This window comes from Aulonocara sp. 'chitande type north' Nkhata Bay, linkage group LG12 (genome assembly GCF_057382095.1).
Source record: "Aulonocara sp. 'chitande type north' Nkhata Bay isolate Kocher_YH1m ecotype deep benthic linkage group LG12, A_spYH_male_GT1.1, whole genome shotgun sequence".
NCBI lineage: Eukaryota > Metazoa > Chordata > Actinopteri > Cichliformes > Cichlidae > Aulonocara > Aulonocara sp. 'chitande type north' Nkhata Bay.
In genome coordinates, this window is record NC_141355.1 from 3,787,406 (window position 1) to 3,805,978 (window position 18,573).

At 40.2% G+C, this 18,573-nt stretch overlaps 1 protein-coding gene across 3 annotated transcripts; it reads right to left on the minus strand.

The window, feature by feature from the left end:
• Nucleotides 1–214: 214 nt before the first annotated feature.
• golga3 (golgin A3) lies at nucleotides 215–16,403 on the minus strand. 3 transcript variants are annotated; one of them, XM_086313235.1, is made up of 24 exons: nucleotides 16,243–16,403; nucleotides 15,027–15,306; nucleotides 13,708–13,974; nucleotides 11,589–11,701; nucleotides 10,433–11,160; nucleotides 10,090–10,198; nucleotides 9,636–9,942; nucleotides 9,343–9,545; nucleotides 9,097–9,234; nucleotides 8,731–8,892; nucleotides 8,254–8,622; nucleotides 7,948–8,025; nucleotides 6,418–6,681; nucleotides 6,223–6,317; nucleotides 5,769–5,985; nucleotides 5,072–5,215; nucleotides 4,199–4,396; nucleotides 3,967–4,083; nucleotides 3,558–3,697; nucleotides 3,298–3,430; nucleotides 2,887–3,009; nucleotides 2,611–2,775; nucleotides 2,038–2,204; nucleotides 215–1,894 (listed from the first exon to the last, which is right to left on the minus strand). In XM_086313235.1, exons 2-24 carry the CDS (start codon nucleotides 15,193–15,195, stop codon nucleotides 1,705–1,707), a joined length of 4,596 nt encoding a protein of 1,531 aa, XP_086169361.1. In that variant the 5' UTR covers nucleotides 15,196–15,306; nucleotides 16,243–16,403; the 3' UTR covers nucleotides 215–1,704. The 3 variants fall into 3 exon arrangements, with proteins under 3 accessions (XP_086169361.1, XP_086169362.1, XP_086169363.1); XM_086313236.1 differs by having other exon boundaries at nucleotides 13,834–13,974; nucleotides 16,243–16,402; XM_086313237.1 differs by lacking the exon at nucleotides 13,708–13,974 and having other exon boundaries at nucleotides 16,243–16,402.
• Nucleotides 16,404–18,573: the final 2,170 nt, after the last annotated feature.

The window sequence follows — 18,573 nt, forward strand, 5'->3', positions numbered from 1 at the left end:
ATGTCTGGAAAAAAAAAAAAAAAAAAAAAAAAAAAAAAAAAAAATATATATATATATATATATATATATATATATATATATATATATATATATATATATATATATATATATATATATATATATATATATATATATATATATATATATATATATATATATATATATATATATAACAAAAAGCTGTAAGCAATAGAGAACACGGTCCAAAAACATATGGGAACACAGTATATCAACATGTTTAATGTTTTGTGTTATTTGCTTCATCTCAATAAGCATTCTCCAAGCATCGTCCCTTTGGAAATTCATCAGCATAACATGGTATTTGCCTAAGCATTTAGTGTGGGAATGAGCATCAGCACAGCAGCTGCAGCACAACTGCATGCAGAAAGCTACTGTATCATCCAACAACCACTCTATACTGAAATGTTAGTGCAGCTGCAGCAGAATTATTATTGTTATCCAATTTATGGTTTGCATTAGATTCCATTTTTCTTTACACTATCAATTAAGATGAATAAACAATCGTACAAAAAAAGGACATGTACATAATATATTAACCTCTGGAAACAACAATTAACTTATCCCATTACCCATGAAACAGAAAAAAAGTGATTCAGGGGTATTCATTTTTTTGTAAATACAAACTTAATGTATTAACTGTAACAGAAACTGAACACATCTGATTGCACTTACTGTTATTAGAAGTTTTTTTTGTTGTTTCATCTTACAACTTTACCCCTCGGTCAGTCCAGTTTTGATCAAGTGTGCAATGTCAGTTGATGTAATCCACATATTTTACAATAAACTGGTTTTAAGTAAGCAGTCACACATATATACAATATAACAAGCGACATCTTGCACACAACCTCAGCAGAAATATATTCACCCAAACAAATTAGTCCTTTATACCATATTAAAGACTGCTTAAGGCTTTTTTTTTTTGCGTACAAATTACTGCCGTCCATGCTAGACAAACTGATATTAATGTTGTTGTTTTTTTTGTTGTTTTTTAGAGTTTAAGAACCCAGGGTGACACAGCAAACATATTAAACACTGCATCTTAACATGAGGCAATACAAAATGACTGACTACAACTGTGCGTGAATTTTTAAAGTTGATGAACAGGAGTGATAAAGTTTTAACACAGGCTGCCTGTTTAACCATGTCAGTTTTTTCATAGACGAACGACTTCACTCATAGACAGGCACACATAAATGGAAGAACATGTGGTAGCCAGCCTTTAGGCGGCCTCGTGGTTTGTTTCTGTCGCTGAAAACACTTCTTTAAATGAAGCCAGTCATCATTAAGCAGCATGAATGCCACTGATCTAACATTACGTGGATAGTAGCCAATTTTTGTGAGGAAAAATGCTAAACTAACAAGGAGACGGAAAAAAAAAATTATGGCCTGAAAGATTTGTATAGACGGGGAAAAGAAACATGGAACAAAAAGTTGTAATCTCTCAACTCTAAATAAATAAATGTGACAAAGGCGTAACACAAATAAAACAACCATCAAATAAAGAAGAAAGAATAAAGCTATGGTATGTAAAGTATTACTCTGCGAATGCACCTCTGTGCCGATGGGAGAAATGCCAAATGTTGGCAGCAATTGTTAAAAGAGAAAGGGTGTAAGGGGCTAAAAAGTGCCTTGGTGGATAAAACTCCACTCTCCCTCTATTGGCCTGAGAAAAAAGTTCTTTAGTTATGATTGCTGCTGTTCCCCATGGTTGTTATTTTCCACCTCCATGTTGTTTAGCTCTGTTGAGTTGGAGATGTTGTTTTGAAGCCTCAGTTGATCCAGTCCTTCCTCTGCGTTTGTCCATGAGCTCATTGACTCATGTACTGTTACTGTGTGTTCCTCCATCTGCCTTTGGAGGCTGTCCATCTCCTCCCTGAAAGGGAAAAAAACAACAGAAAAAAACTGTTACATCAGTTCTGGCGTTTGAATAACTGCCCAGCACTACAAAAAAAAAAGTTTCATGTCGGTTTGCTGATAATGTTTAACCAAATCATTCACACAGAAAAAAGATCTTACTTGAGCTGTCGTAGACAGTTGTGGAGATTGTTCAGTGGCTCCTTGTTGACAGAAGTCGAAGGCTTCAGCAACTCATCCAGTAGGGAGGCAGGCACTGGGCAGTCTGGGATCTTAACTGGCGTTACTGGGGTGGATGGGTTCCCGTCACTTTTCAGTTCCATGCGCTGCTGCTCCAACAACAACAACAACAACAACACATTATTTTTATATGGCATTATACTTGCAGTACTGACCTTTACATCTCTGTAAAAGACAGAATGCCTTCATTACTCATACTGTAGAAAGTAATGGGCACACCCAGCTAAATGACAACATATTAGCCATTGCTAGTTGCACCCATATGAAATATTAACATACGTTTTATTTGCTTCGGTTTTAATCTTTTTAACAACAACCTCTCATGACGAGACTCTCGCAGAGGGAGAAACCATAATAATCACATGCAGCAGTTAATACTTTACTGTACATTATTTAGTGGACTCCTGAAGTTTAAATGATCTCACAGCTAGGAACTAAGAAAGCACTAAACACGTCACATAACACAACCGTTCACGGCATGAAAAGTTGCCTCACCTTCCTTAGACGACTCTGTTTGAAGTCCTGTTTGAGTTGCTGGTTTTGAAGCAGGACTGTCTTCATGCTGTTTCTCAGCTCACCCACTTTGGCCTGCAGCATAAACTTGTCCTTCCTAGTGCTGCTCAGCTCCTCCTGTACCGACTCCAGCTCCACTTTAATATTCTGAGTCAGACATTTTATTTTACCAGTAAATGGTTTGAAAGAGGCATAAATGACAGAAACATGGAAACATGAGACACTGTGCCTATACTGTATAATCAGGTCAAAGCTTGCCTGCAGAGCTGTCTGTAGGTTGTCGAGCTCCCTGTGGTGGCACTGCTCCATCATCTCCACCTGCTGTTTCTGAGCTTCAATCTCCCTCTGCCTTTGCTCCACCTCCCACTTCAAATCTTCAACCTGAACCAGCAGCCAGTGTTAGACGTCAGTGTTATTGAGAGGTGATCTCCAACAGTAAATTGGAAGGAGACTAAAACAGGTTTTAACGAACTGCAACACTGAAATGTTTATAGGAAATAAGGACTACATAACCCCAAGTGTTGTATTCGAATCAATTCAGCTAATCAGTATCAAATATTACAACAGTCACACAACAAAAAAAATTTTTTTTTCCCAAACTGACTTCTGTTGGTTAGAATACAAATGTAGCCCAACTAACAGGTAAAGTAACCCAAAACGAGTACTTGCCTCTTGGTTAGTGAGCGGCTGCTTTGCCAGTTCATCGTCCAGTTGTTTCCGGAGGATCTGGAGCTGGGAGTGAGCCTCAGCCAGCTCCTCTTGGAACCTGGCAACCTCCTGAGCGTGCTGCTCATCCTGAGCCCTGCAGAGTTTGTTAAGCAGCTTATAAAATCGTCAATTACTATAGGTTATGTAACACAGTATTAGATTAGAAATCATTAAAATTTTCCTGAAGTCACAGTATTCTTTAATCAGGCAAATGCACGCACTGTAGTTTGTGGGCTTCTTTCTGCAGAGCTTTAACCAGGTCCTCTTTGGACTGCAAGTCCTTCTTGATCTCTGACAGCTCCAGCATGGCTGCCCTGTAGTGCCGTCTATTGTGGGCTGCCTCAGCCTTTGCTGCTGCCACCTAAAGGAAACATTGCATAAAACAATATGGGAACTCCAAAGACCACACTACTCCCAATTTGGTGTCAAAAAGGAGAACGTACTGAGCTAGGCATGTGACAGTTTATCAGTTCGATTTATAGATTGTAAGCAGGTTCTTGCTGTGTCTTGTGTCAAAACAAAAAGTATTTAACTCCCAAAATACTTTAATAGGAGTTATTTTAAGGTTGTACTTCAGCTTAAAGAGAAGGAAATCATAATTTAGCCTAATATGCAGCACAGAAGTCTTACCTGTTCTTTCAGGTCCATGACTTTGGTCTTCTCTTTTTCCAAGGCCAGCTGTAGACTTTGTACCATCTGCTTCATCTGCTGGTCCTCCTCCTCTTTACGCTTCAGAACAGCTTGAACCTGAAACCCCACTTTTCTAGTTTAGTCTACAGGTAATATGATACTTTGTGTCACCAGGATAATAAAAACAAAACCCACATCTATATTATTAGATGCAATCCTTTTTTTTTCTTACCTGCAAATTGAGCTGGACAAGATCTGCCTCCCTCTTTGCTAAGGCCGACTCCAGAATGTTGGCATGCTCCCGCAGTGCATTGTGGGACTGAGCTAATCCGGCCAGTTTTCCTTTTTCGTGTTCCAGCTCAAGTGCCAATTTCTTGTTGGCATCTTCTAACTTTCGGATCCGCTTCTTGAAGCAGCGCGATTCTTGAAGCTGTGGAAGCAATACATGTCATTGATACAAAAAACTAAACAACAAACAAAACAAAACATATGAACTGAATAATTTCAGAAGTGCAAATAAACTGCTCATACAGTTGTATTATTGATGAAAAAGTTCATGAAATTATTTCTTTTTTCATGAACCAACTAAGCTCTGGGACACCTAACCTATCAGTCTATTATCAGTGATTGCATTCTGGTATTCATACGTAAGCCCGTTTTACAATAATCTTCCTTAAGTCTTCATTATATGATTCCCACATCAACAAAAGCCACGGTGTTGGCAAAAAAATTGACAGAACATGAAGTGACATTGTCTTAATGCATTTTATACTTTAAGATTGCTGTTCTTGAAATCTTAACATACGTATATTTTATTTATTCTTTTGTATATTAATCATGTTTGTCACAAGTAGATTGGACAGCAGGAGAGTGTGTCACTCGAAGACTTTTTTTCTGTTTTGTATTGTTGCCTTTTGGTTGGTTCTCCAAAGCGTACGATCTTTTAGTGAAATGCCCATCTCAAGATTCTGGGGAGACACGTTGATAGCTGGAAGATGCCATGAGATTAACAGAGAAAAGCATGTCTGAAAGGGGCTAAAAAGAGGTTTGAACTGAGAAAAAAAAAAGTATATGAGCTATAAGATGAAAGATTAACAAAGTTTACCTCATCTTCAAGCTCCAGAACCTTCTCCTGGTATTCTTCCAGCTCTGTGGACGTTAGGGTGATCACTTCTTGAAGTTCCTTCTCTAGCATAGCTTTGCTGTTGGTAACAGCCTGCAGTTCAGCCTGTAGAGTCTCAATCTTCTTCTGTATGACAAATAAATAAATGTTTGAGTTAGCCAACAGCTACAGTTATATTCACGATGCAGGGGCATACAACCTTCTGACAAGAAATGGTAACAAATGACAAGAATACGGGTCAATCCATATAAAAAAATCTGTCAAAATAAAATAAAAACCTCACGCATTCAGAATCAGATGATATTTTTAACACTAACTTTAGCAAATGTAATGAAGCTGTAGAGAGGGCTGTTACAACATGGTTGCAATGCATAAACCTGGCGTTACCAAGGTTAATGCACATTTGAGAGTTGAGTAGTGCACAAAGGGACTAGAGAGAAAGACAGATGACTCATACTTTAACATGATCCCTACCACCTATGTAAGCGCTGTCCATCATAAACGAGGTGTACAGACAGTAACACATGTCTGTAGGAGTTAATGCACCCATTTTATTTATTGTGATACAAACTAAATAAATAAGAGCAGGTATAGCTTTCTAACAGTGATACTTCTTCTAATGCTTGAAACTCTTTAAATAGATGTTGCAGCTTGAAGCTTTAAAAGAAGTGCTCATTACCTGCAAGGCCTGGCTGTTCCCTTCATCTGATACCTGGGCCTTCAATTTAGCCAGCTCCTCCTCAGCCGTCTCCTTGTCAGTCAGAGCCTCTTGGAGCCTCCTGCTCAGGATGCCCACGGCGTTCTCGTAGGCCTTGTGTTTGGCCTTCATCTCCTTCTGAGCGCTGGTCAAATCTGTTCCCAGCTTCTTCACACGCACCTTCTGTTCAGTGATGGCTCTATTTCAAAGAACATATGAATGAAAAAAAATAAATAAAAATGTATTTTAATTCCTGATATAACAAACACAGAATTTCTGAGGAGGATTAAAAAAAAAAAAAAGAAAAATCATACATACAAACTTTTATTTCTATGAGGCGTTTAGGCATTACCCCTTATTTCTATTTATAAATACCAAATGACTACAAAGAGGGGCATCATGGGCCAAATCATCACTGTGGGACCACATGACTCACTTCTTGGCTTCAGCCTCCATTTGCTCCACCTGTTTCCTTAGACCTTCATTCTCCTGTGTCACTGCTGCTAGCTGGCTCTGATCAAACTGTAGAGACTGCATTGGGGGGGAAAAAAAAAAACACCCAAGGTTAATATAATATTTTCTTTATTATATAATACTGTAATGCCATGAGCAAATATCAGACAAACAGTACCTGAATCTGGGTTTCGAGCTGATCCCTTTCATTCTGAATGGTTTGCAGATGGGCCTCCATGTTACTCATCTGCTCCTGCACTCTCACCACTTCCTTTTGCAGCCGGGTCTGCTCCAGCTCTGCCTTCTGCTTCTCCCCCTGAGCAGCCAGTAGCTCCTGCTTCAGATCCTTCACCTCCATCAATAGACGCTTTTTGGTGGACTTGAGCTCACTGATCAGCTGGTCTTTGGAGCTGGCATCCCTGCGGTATGCTTCCACCATCACCTGTGAGGTAAATGGCATTTTTAACCCCAGTAAAAGGTTTAAAGTGGAACAAAATACTTATGAGGCATTTGCTCCTTTGGAGATGTGCAAGTAGTCTCACTCATATTTGCCTTGACTGACACAGCAGGGAAAAAACAAGAACTGACAGCACTGCAGGAGACAGGGCTGCATCATCTCCAGGGTTTGAGAGAGATTTAATTCACTGATGCCGTCTATTCATAGAGGAGTGGATAAGCTTTATTTTTGCAGGCCAAACATGAACACAGTCCACCAATGAAAATGGCTATAGTGAACCATTGTAAAACCTATAAGATGGCAAATATAATTCTAACCTTTTAATGAGAGGACACAAGTCTGTTGTGCCATTTATGAATTAGCAAGAAAAACATGAAAATGAAAAATCTCTCTAAGACTGAACTTGCTGATTTTTTTTTAAAGTGCTACTAAATGCACATTGCTTTTTAACAAATTGACAACAAATACCATATTTGCTTACTTTTATCCTGTACATGTTTAAAATTAGGGATGTGCACGACTAGTCGACTAATAGTCGCTGCTGTCAGTAGTCGGTAACAGACTTACCAGTCATTTAATCTAATTGTTAAAATTTTAATTGATACCCAATGCTGGTAAATTCTTGTGTCCTAAATGTTGTTGAGAAACGCCATAAATCCGTTAATCAGATCGTTTGGTTAACACTATTATTGCTGGTTCTTTTAAGGAGACAGAATGAGATCGTGGATACAAATGGCGGAAATTAGCTTTCTCCGAAGGGTGGATGGGCTCATCCTTAGCAATAGGGTACGGAGTTCAGTCATTCAGGATTAGTTTATTGATAATAGAGACATTTTCACAAAAACTTACTTGGTTGTCATGTGTTGCTCAAAACAGTTCAATTACTATTTGATGGACCAAGATGTTAATGCATGCATATAAAGAGGGCCTACAATAACTCAAATCTTGAAAGGCACACAATGCAGTGCATGAGTCTGTCATTCTGTCAACTAACTCCACCCTTTTCATGACAGTCTGTCAATGCAAAATAAAGCAGCCTTGGACAATGCTCAATCCAGTGAGGCGTGTCAGCACCGCTCTCCTCCAGAGAATGTGTCTGCCATCTGGCTCTACAATACATACTCCCACGGCAGCCACAGCCTTAGCCAGCTGGGAGTCACTCTGACAAGTGGCTTATAAATGTACATGAAGTCTTTCTGAGTTGCTGCAGGCAGCATATAATGTCATGTAAAAGCTATGAAGGCGTCTTACCTTTTGTTGCAGGAACTGCTCCTTAAATTTCTGAGCTTGCTTCTTCAGGGAATTATTTTCTTGTTGTAAAGTTTCAATCTGTAACATAATACAATTGTTTCATTACTCACTATAAGTTGTATCAATGCTACTTGAGTTTTGTTTAAATTAATATTAACTACATTGAAGAGAAGGGGGTAAATCCTCATTCTTCAGGCACAAAAACAAGCCTTTTTGACCTATTGCGAACATTTCCAAACTGCAAAAAACATTTTAGGTAAATGTAAAATAAATTAACTCTACCTCAACACATCTTCTGTCTCATACCTGATTGGCTTTGACTTGGACTTCCTGTCGTAGTTGATCCAAGACATCTGAGGCCACCAGAACATCCTCGCCAAGCCTCTCAGCACTCTCATCAAGTTGGCTCTTGTCTGCTCGGGCTGCCTGCAGTGCTACCTCAAGGACAATCTTCTCGTTCTGGAGGTACTGGATGTTGTCATCCTTGGCAGTGCTTTCTGTCTGCAGCTCAGCCAGCTGGGCCTCCAGCTCCTGGTATCGGGCCTCTAGCTGGTTGATGGACTGCTCTTTGGTGTGCAAGTTCTCCTGAGTGGTTGTCAGCTGGCGCATCAGCTCCAGATGTTCCTTCTGAAGTGTCTGCAGCTGTGCATCCTTCTGGGAAAGGGTCAGCTTTACCTAAGACAGAACATTAAGAGCAGAGTTTACAAATGAAGAATTACGTCTAAGAATTTTATTGCACATGCAGGGTGACAAATAAGTCACGGTTACATTTGGCATGACTACCTGCTCTAGTTCTCTTTCCAGGGTGCTGGCTGTGTTGGCAAGCTTTATTAACCGTTCTCGCTCTTCTTCATACTCGTCCAGCTTGTGCTGCAGGTCATCTTCCACCATGCTCTTTGCATCCTGGATCTGCTTGTAAGCAGCTTCTTGGGTCAGCATGTCGGCCTACATTACAGAGAGTAAAAGCACTTTAAACAATGTTCAAATATAGTCGAGATACACAAACGGTTAAAAGTACATTTTACTGCAATTCCTGTGATTTTTTTTTTTAAATATTTTGATTGGTTTTATTTAATTCCCTTGGCTAAATAACAAAGTTAACGTGTAGTTTGTTTTGACTTTAGATTTAAACCTGAAGCTGGAAAATACCTCAATGCTCTGTAGCTGTACAGCGATGCGTTCTTTTTCTTTGATGGAGCGGTGCTGGGTCTCAGTGAGTTGATGTGACAGTGTCACATTTTCCAGCTTCAGATGCTCCAGAACACCAATCTGAGTCATCTGTCCAGCCTATAAAAAAAAACAAACAGAACCAGACATGTCAATAGTTATGTCTCCTGCATGACAACTAATGCCAAGCCGTGACATTAAAGCCAACTGCACGGGCATTAAACTTACCTGCATGTTGGCCATTTCACTTTGCAGACGCACTCTTGCCTCCTGGGCCAGAGCTAGCTGCTGCTGGTACCACTGTCTGACCTGCTGAAGTGAATCGATCTCGGCCTGGGAGGTCTTCAGTCGGCTCTGTAGGGTACTGCGCTCCAGCTGCACCTGTTGAAGCTGACTCTGAAGACCACCCATCTGCTGACGCAACTCCTGAACTGCAAAAGCGCAGGATCAAAACATAAAATTGAAAAATATGAGGTGGAGGTGAGTATATACACTCAGCCATTTGAGTCTCCATCACTCACCTGTATTGTCCCTTGAGGTTACAGCGTTTTGCATCTCCTCCACCTTCCCCATCAGCCTGTTGTACTGGTCTTCAGCAACCTTTAGATCATTGCTTAGAGAAGCCAGACTGGCATTCTTGTTCTCTAGACTGCTCTGGAGCTCTACCATAGCCTTCTCTAGCTGGCTACAGCTTTGCCGTAGTGTGCCAACCTCTGTAGTGAGGGCACTCTGCTTCTCCTTGCTGACTTGAGCCTCCTCCATTTTAGCCTGCAGCTGTGCATTCACTGTTGCAAGCTGGGCCTGAAGCTCTGTCTTCTCCTTGAGAGCCTAGAAAACAGGGCAGGTGGTTATAGCATGTAGCCCGATTATTTTCAGTGTGTACTTGTATAATATTGGTCGCCCACAAGGTTATATTAGGAACTGAAGACCAAAAAAATAAAAAATAAATAAAATATTACTGATGGTTTGCATTACCTGATTGGCCTCAGATGACAAGGATTCCAGCTGGCCCTCAAGCCTCATTTTCTCTTTCAACACTTGGAGCACTTCATCATGACCCATCACAGAACTCTCCAAAGAAACACTAAAACAAATTTAAACAACCTCAGTGAATACGATCAAACAAATGAGTTGAGAGGTTCAACAAAAGATTATACATATCAATCTTTTTCCAAAATGAAAATTTTCAGGTTCCCTCATATACTCAGTCTGTGAAAATACACAGTAACCACAACTGCACTAATATTTTACCAACCTCACTACTCAAATAATAAATTCAAACATTTATTGATTTGCCTTTCTTGTAAGAAATCGTCACCTGCTGGAGAAGCTGTCCCTGCGGCTACGAGGCTCTGCTGTCCCTTCTCTTTCCTGCTCCAGCTCCAGGAAGTGTTGCTCTTCAGTGGCTGCTTGCAGAACCTCCTGAAGGGAAGGGAACTGACCCATGGCCTCAGGGGCGATCTCGCGTCCATCTACTGTGTATGGCCCCTGCTGCCTCTCCACTGCTGCAGAGAGCACACCGTAGGTTCCCCTGGTAGACACGCTGCTGTAGGAAGAGCTGTCACTGTCGTTGCCATCATTCCCGGGCCTTACCCCTGATTCACTGCCATCAATTTCTGACACACTGTCCCGGACGTGGAGGGGAGCACCGGACTGTGCCTCTGTCTCAGAAGTACCGCACTCTGACGTCACACTGATCTCAGACAGTGTGGACACAGAGCTAATAGTGGAGTTGACAGAGCTTATGTCTGCTGCCTTTATGCCTCCTCCTCCACCACCACCACCACCACCACCACCACCATTCTCAGGAGACTTGTAATCAGCCAAGGAGTGGATCTTGTTAGGGCGAGGTGACCTGGACTTCTTTTCTTTGGGAGGAGGAATTCCAAGGCTACCAAGTTTAGGACCACGTGGGACACTGGTCCTGAGGAAGGAATACTCCTTGGTCATGGCAACAGTACTAGCCCGGGGTAATGCCTCAGGATGTAGCATAAGTTCTGGATCCAGGGTACTGAATGGTCTGCTCTTGGTGGTGGTACGATGAGACTAAAAAACAGGAGAGAATCAGAGGTTGTATTTGAAACAAAAAGAAAAAAATGACATCTATTCTTTAATTGGTAAAATGAGTGTCCAGCAAAAATAACCGAATAAATGTGTAAATATTTATATTCACATCAAGTAAAAGAACTTAGAATAAGTCCAGTAATTACTGTACAATTACTAATCTCAGTCACAAACATAGCCAAAAAGTTAAACTAATTTCACAGGAAAAGGCAGGAAAAAGTAAATCAGCAGAAACAAGTGACACTGTGCTGGTGCATCACTCTACCTCTCCTAAGATTACGTTCAAGGACTGCTTCTCTGACATTATCATGTAAATATTGTGATATAACTTTGCTCCTTCACCATGGTGCCAATGTTTCTGTGTATAATTTTTGCCAGAAAAACATCATTTTCCCTTTGCATTCACCCACCCTCTCCTTCTGTCTCTGCACTCTGTACTGTTTTAGTTGCTCCTCCAGGCGCCGGCGAGCCTCTAGGCGAATCTTCTCCTCATTCTCCATCTCCAGTGATGGTTTCTGGTTGGCTGAAAGGATGAAGGGCAAGGAATGTTAAAACAAAGAGAAAAATGCTACCGCTTAACATATACTATCCAACTACAGCAAAGCAGATTATTTAAACAGGCTGTTATGTCACGAATGCAAACGCTGGAATTTGGCATGGTGGTGAGTGAAGCTGCTTGAAGCCTGGTTCTCAAATGACAATGGTAAACAAATTATTCAAATTTTAGTTATTTTAATACTTGGCCATGGGCAGTAAGTCAAGGTTTGCCACTTGACTTAAGGATTAATGGCATTTTTAGAGCAGGTGTTACATAACTGTTGCGTGTTACACCCATAAAATTAAAGGCGTCCTATAGGATAGAGCAGGGGTCAGCAACCTTTCACACCCAAAGAGCCATTTGGAGCCGGTTTCCACGCAAACGAAAACACCGGGAGCCGCAAATATTTTTTGACATCTAAAATGAAGATAACACTGTATATATTGTTTTTTACCTTTATGCGAACAACTAAGGTGTGTTGCTTTTGAAATCCATGAAGTGCTACAGAGAAAATTACATTTTATTGACGTTATTAACACATTTTGAACTCTTAAAGAAATATAACAAAAGGAAAGCTGAACTAAAATGATCCAGCAAACAAAAACTGTTGTGAGCCGCCCCCCTTATATCGCCTTTGGGCTTTTGGAGCCTTGATCTGACTTTTAAAAAATAAAAGAACTATGCTGCTAAAAAAAATTTAAAAATAGATGTTTGCAAAATTGAATATGTATTTTACCTGGTTAATGTGTGTGGCAAGGCGTGGTCTGTAGGGGAGGCGGACGCACCTGAGCAGCACCCGCAATCACGCCTCGCCGCCTTAACGTCTGTGCCATCTATGCTGTTGTGTTGGTGTGTGTCGGGCTGTGAGCTGAAAAGCTACAGCCGGCTGTGTGCGTACAGCAACCGTGTGTGAAAAGTGGTCAATAAAGAGATGCTGAAAAGCGTGTTCATGCAAACATCGTCGGGTCTGCCGTGGTATGTTTACAACGGGACTTCTGCTCCTGAACCTCTGCGCACAGCGCCTGCAAATCGGGGCTGTTAAGAAGTCACATTCATCTTCACGCAGGACTGTAAGCTGTCGTCTGTGAGGCGTGAGCGGTGTTTGTTTGTAACATAGTTCACAGTGGAGCTGCCGACATAATGTGGATCCGAAGATCCATAATTGGCCTACCTGGGGTTGAAAGTCTCGGCAAATGCAGGCGTTTCGGCGGGTACACCGGCTTCCGCCAGTGTGACGCTTATTTTGAGCGATGAAAAAATAATAAAATATAATTGTATTTTTATATTTCAATATCACAACAATCTTCCAATTTAGAACTACAAGTTAAAAAGAACTAACATAAATAAATTACACTTCAACTAAATACTCCTAATTTATTTTCCCAAACCACGCGGAGCCGCAGTATAAGCACTAAGGAGCCGCAGGTTGCCGACCCCTGGTATAGAGGTACGCAGCTATAACACTGCAATAGATGTACACTGAATTAGAGCTGTGTATTCACCAACAATTAAGAGATACTTCATGTGGGTTTTTCCTGTGGAGTTATTTTGATTCTCTGTAGGAGTTATAATGTGCAGGCAAACAAAATCAGTTATTGCCATGCTTAAAAATATAAGCTTTCATAACTGTGAATCAGGCAATGGTGCCAATTTTTAAAAATACCATGTAAAAGATAATGTATCAGAGCGATTAGTAGCAAAACAAAGCCGTGAATTCAAATAGTGTCTTGAAAAAGAAAAAGAAAAAAAAAAGCACCCACACAAAATTTTAGTTAAACAAAAGACTGCTATGGGAGTTTCTGGGAGGAGGTAAAGTCAAACAGCTAAATGAAATCCTCACTGAATCCTTCAGTCCAGATAACACACAGACAGGGGAGTTAAAGCAAACACTTGTACATGAGCCAACGACCAAAACACTCCACATCAAAACGGGAGGTTAGAATAGAAAGGGTTATAGAGGGGGCATTCACTGCACATAAATTTATGCTTACACAGTTCAGTCTCCTGCATAGGCATACTGAGTCTGAGTGACTGCAATGCATCACTCTTGTGAACCGTGACCTCAGCACTAGCCCCCTCAGACTTCTCTAGCATCATGGGTGGATAAGCAGCCACACCTGGGGAGGGCTCGCGGTTCTGCGAGTTGACAGGGGAGCTGGTGCTCTGGGGAGGAGCTGTCAGAGGCAGGGTGTCCCCTGCAGTATCAAAGCCCTCTGCCAGTCCATTTCCATTTGGCATCACATCTGAATTGACAGGACCTGAAAGAGGAAGGGGGGAAAGCCCTCAGGAATCCAACAATTAGTCATGAGAAATTCTTGTGAACTAGTTTGAGTGGATGTGATTCTTTTGGCAAACTGGCTAGACAACTTTGTCAAGCAACAATAGCTTATGTGCACAAGGCAACGACAAACACTCATGTAACACTATTGTTACTGAAGCATCCCTCCTAGCTGCATCTACTCTTATAGGAGCAAAACTGGGATTCAGCTTGCAACACAAACACATTTAAAGGGACTGGAAATTATTTTCTTTGTTACCCACAGACTACAGACAAAACGTGCCATTTTCTGTCAGCGGTGGAAGTGGTTTGTTCATTTTACATGACAGACATTTTCTATGTCCTCTTGTCACTGGTTGAAGTAGTTATGGAGAAAACGGGATTCATTTTCAGCAATAGAATGCGGGAACGTCTGCCAAGCAGCTGTCATTCAAAACCGAAGAAATCATCCCAGAAATGTCCCGCTGAGAGGAGTTTATTTGCGGTAAAATCGTAATATCTTGTTAGAATTTTTTTTTAATGATGTTGTTTGTTGCTAATGTAATTATGGATATTTAAATGTACAGAAAATAAATGAGATATTCAAATGCTTTTTCCAAATATAATTACAAAAAATATTTCTGTACACTTTTCAGTAAAGCTTTTGTATTTCTGGGTAACGCACTGTGTGAGAAAATCTTCCTGCTACTTTTTCCAGTTTGTCTCATGTGTATCCTCAAACTCGTACACTTACATACGTTACAATTAGATACATTCTGTACACATTTTTTCTGTCAAAAACCCCCAAACTGAAACACTGTAAACAGATGATGAAAATTTTGAATTTAGCTCAGCTATATAATATGCTTGTTCAAAGGCCTGTGCAACATGGAGCTGCAGATGGCCTAGAGAGGCTCGTCATAACCACCAAAACAGGTCATGCATGGCAAAATAGTGTTAGATAAAAGAGACACCATTACACTTCAGAACTTGAACTGGAGACCTCACAATCTAGGAATGAGTGATCCTTTCCAGAAAAGCATGCTTACTCACCGTTATGAATATCCCCCTTTGCATCCTTTGGGTTTTCCAGCCCTTTTTTAAATGTCGTTTCACGCTCCACAGCATGGGCTTGAGCCTCTTTGGATTTTATAACATGGTCCTCTTGATAAGTATTGGCCTCCATCTGGGCTGCCACTGACTGCTCAGTATCCACTTCCATTAAGAGAAGTAACAGTCACAGCACTGCTGGTGCACTTCTTGAAAGGGCATCTCACTACGCCATCTTCTTAGGAGGCAGATTAGCTGAGAGCATGTCAGTCTACAGGAGCACCTCCAAGCACATACAAGAAGAGAGAAAATATATAACAACTTTTAACGACACATGAGAAAGATCAACATGCGACACAGAAGAAGCCGTAGCGACTCACCAGGGATCTGTTTTACCCACTAATAAGGTTACGTAACAACAGTCTGCTTTTATAAGCTATAATTAAATACTAACAAACTACTTTGGTAAGTGGATTTTTCAGGTTAAATATAACTTAACTCTGCAATAATTTATGTGTACTTTAAAAACAAATGCAACAAAGGTTTCCCCGGCTTATCGCCTATTTGTCAGCCACGCACCACTGAAGTAAATCTGTGAGGGCATGTGTACAACCTACCCTATCAGAGATACGCCTTATTAAGCACAGTTGATATTTACATGTAAGCCTTTCCGAAGATTAAAAAACAGTGACAGCAGTACTCTGCTAAGCCTTTCCGCGTGACATGTTATATTATTATCGTATCCTACTATAAATGGTAACCATTGACTCATAGGGTGTGCTGCAAAGACTGGTGCAGCCGCTGGACGCACAGCGGCTACAACTGCTGCTAGTAGCTAGGGTGCTAGCATCTACTCAGACTCGGAGTCGGCATCTCGGGGAAAAAAGCAAGACAGTTGATGGCAAACATTACTGTAAAGCCCCTATATTTCCAGCGACTAGGCTGAATAATTTCACTTCATATAAAACTGGCAATGACAAGAAAGACGCACTAAACTTTAGGTGGGTAGCACTAGCTAGTGAAGCTAACGTGAGTGCTAATTAGCCACGGGACCTGTCAAGCTAAGAATTGCTACAACCTGGAATCGCCTTCACGCCTTCATAGGACCATTTTCTGAAAGTCATTCGCCGAAACACCTGGCTTCACCTTTGTTACAAACCCTAGTATAAATTATAAAATATATCACAGATAAATGCTACAAAATACAACAAATACTCACCTTCTTGCGAGCTTCGCCTTTTACTACGTGGCTGTTTAGTTTCGGTCCCTTTTCTGTCCGACTAGAAACACTGGGCTCAAACAATACATTATTTGAAACAACTAACTAAGCTTGTCGGGTCACTGACTGATTGTCTATGTGTACTCTCAAATGTTTAAATTTAAATAGAAAAACATATATTTTAAAGCCGCGCAATATCTGAAGATGTATATAGCAATAATACATGTATTACACGACCCATAATAAGGAACGGACAGCCGCTCCGGTGACTCTCTCGGATGTGGTACAATGCTTCACTCTTGTGGTCAAATACTGCGCCCTGCTTTCCAGCTGTGCTGTCAACCTGCAGCTGTGGCAACCACCAAAAGTACCGTCACAAGCAGCTGGTGCCACTTACCAAGACGGTGCACGGACATGCATTAATATACACACGATTAAATCACGCCACTACTTAACGTAATTAGATTAGATTAGATTCCACATCTAGGATTTGAGCTACGTTTTTATTTAAAGGTAAAGCCCTTTCACTGGTACAGCACTGTTCAAGAGTCTCAAGTTATTCCTCCTGTTTTTAAAAACTCTGTTTTAAAAATTTAAAACAAACTTGAAAGTCAGTATTAGAAATCACGACATTTATTTTTCAACACAGCCTGAACTTTCTTAGACAAGCTTTCTTGTCATTTCTTTGAGTAGTCTTCAGGCATAGTTCTCTCTATGGCTTTGTGCATGTGGTGGAGGAAGCTGTCTTAGTGATGTGGATGTTCACAATTTTGTGTGCGTGTGTGTGTGTCTAATAGGCTGCAAGAGCTTCATAAATGTCTAAGATGCTGTACCTATAAATGTCTCTTTTTTGGTTGGTTGGTTGGTTGGTTGGTTGGTTGGTTGGTTGATTTTTAATTCTGACAAACAGGAGAGAACTGTCCTCCTCATGAGTCTCAGCTACATTTGCTATATTAAGAATATAAATATGTATGCCTGTACTGTTTTGTGCAAGTAGAAAAAGGCTTCAAGGGCTATATATTTTTAACTTTATTCAGGTATTGGTGTTATTTTTTTTGGTCTATTTTATTTAACTGAGTCATCAAAAAATGTCAAAGATAACACAGTTTGACAAGGATAAAATAGTAATTTTGCACCAGCAAGTAGATTCCCAGAGAACTATTAGTTAAAAACTTAGCACATCTTGACATGGTGTGCAGTCTGTCCTTTAAAAAGTAGAGGGCAAAAGAAGGAAAACATCAAGCAAAAAATATGACACTGGATGTGAGAAATGCATCTGTGCCGCAGGCCCTTCAGTCGATTCCTCTACTGTTCACTGAAGCCTCTTCAGAAGTGGTCTCAGAGGAAGGATGGCTTAAGCCAATCTTAAGGAACAAAACATCCATTTGTAAAAATAAATAAATAAATAAAATAAATAAATAAAAAAAATAGGGGAAATCTCTGTCATGCTTTAGGACTGCATTTCAGCCAGTGGTGTTGGGGACTTTGTCAAAATTGATGGAATTTATTTATTTTTTGACATGACAGTGAGCCCAAACACACTGTTAGTGCAGTAAAAACCCGGATTAAAAGACATAATGGAAAGCTACACTTCATAAATGAAACGCAGAGCTCAACATGGTTGAAGCAGTGTGATTACAGACTGTTGGAAGACGGATCTGTGTGGAAAACACACATGAATTGGCATTTTTAAAAGGAATTAAAAACTTTTACTGCAACAAAATCTGAATTGAATTTGGAGGTGAACTGTTCACAAAATGTCTTTCACAAAAAGACTTAATGAAACACCTCCACAAATGTGATGAAAACAGTTATTTGATGATTTTCCATGTAAAATTATTATTAACATGAATGGAAGTTAATAGACTTTCAAGAAGAGCTGTAGAATGCAAAAAATAATAATAATAATAATTAAAGCACTGGTTTGAAAACATTATTGTTCTTTGTTGAGAGTATTTGTCAAAACTTATTAAATTTTACATGAAAATTGCTGAACAAGTCATGTGTATAAAGGCAGTATGTGTAGCTTGTAGTTTATGTAGGTTTAGCTACTTGGTTTTTTTTTTACACTTAGTAGATGTGTACAGTGATGTGTTCAAAATAAAGAAAGACACTGTTGGAAAAAAAGAAAATTGCTGAACAAAGATGAGAATTGGTCCAAATGAGTAAATACCAAAGATCGTGCACTTTGGACGGGTACAGAGGTGAACACACTGGAGGGACGTAATGGTTGAGCTTAAAGTCAGCTTTTTTTATTGTCTGCAAGGTGGCTTTTATTTATAGTGTGCTAGGTCTACACAAGTGTCATATAGATTCTCTATTAAAGGAATG

What these genes read in the sequence shown, in the direction of transcription:
- golga3 (XM_086313235.1), bottom strand. Translation starts at nt 15,195, where the DNA reads ATGGAAGTGGATACTGAGCAGTCAGTGGCAGCCCAGATGGAGGCCAAT. An exon ending in TCATGGACCTGAAAGAACAG is followed by an intron (nt 3,698 to 3,966) that starts GTAAGACTTCTG and finishes TGTTTCCTTTAG; the next exon opens with GTGGCAGCAGCAAAGGCTGA. An exon ending in AAAGAAGCCCACAAACTACA is followed by an intron (nt 3,431 to 3,557) that starts GTGCGTGCATTT and finishes CAAACTCTGCAG; the next exon opens with GGCTCAGGATGAGCAGCACG.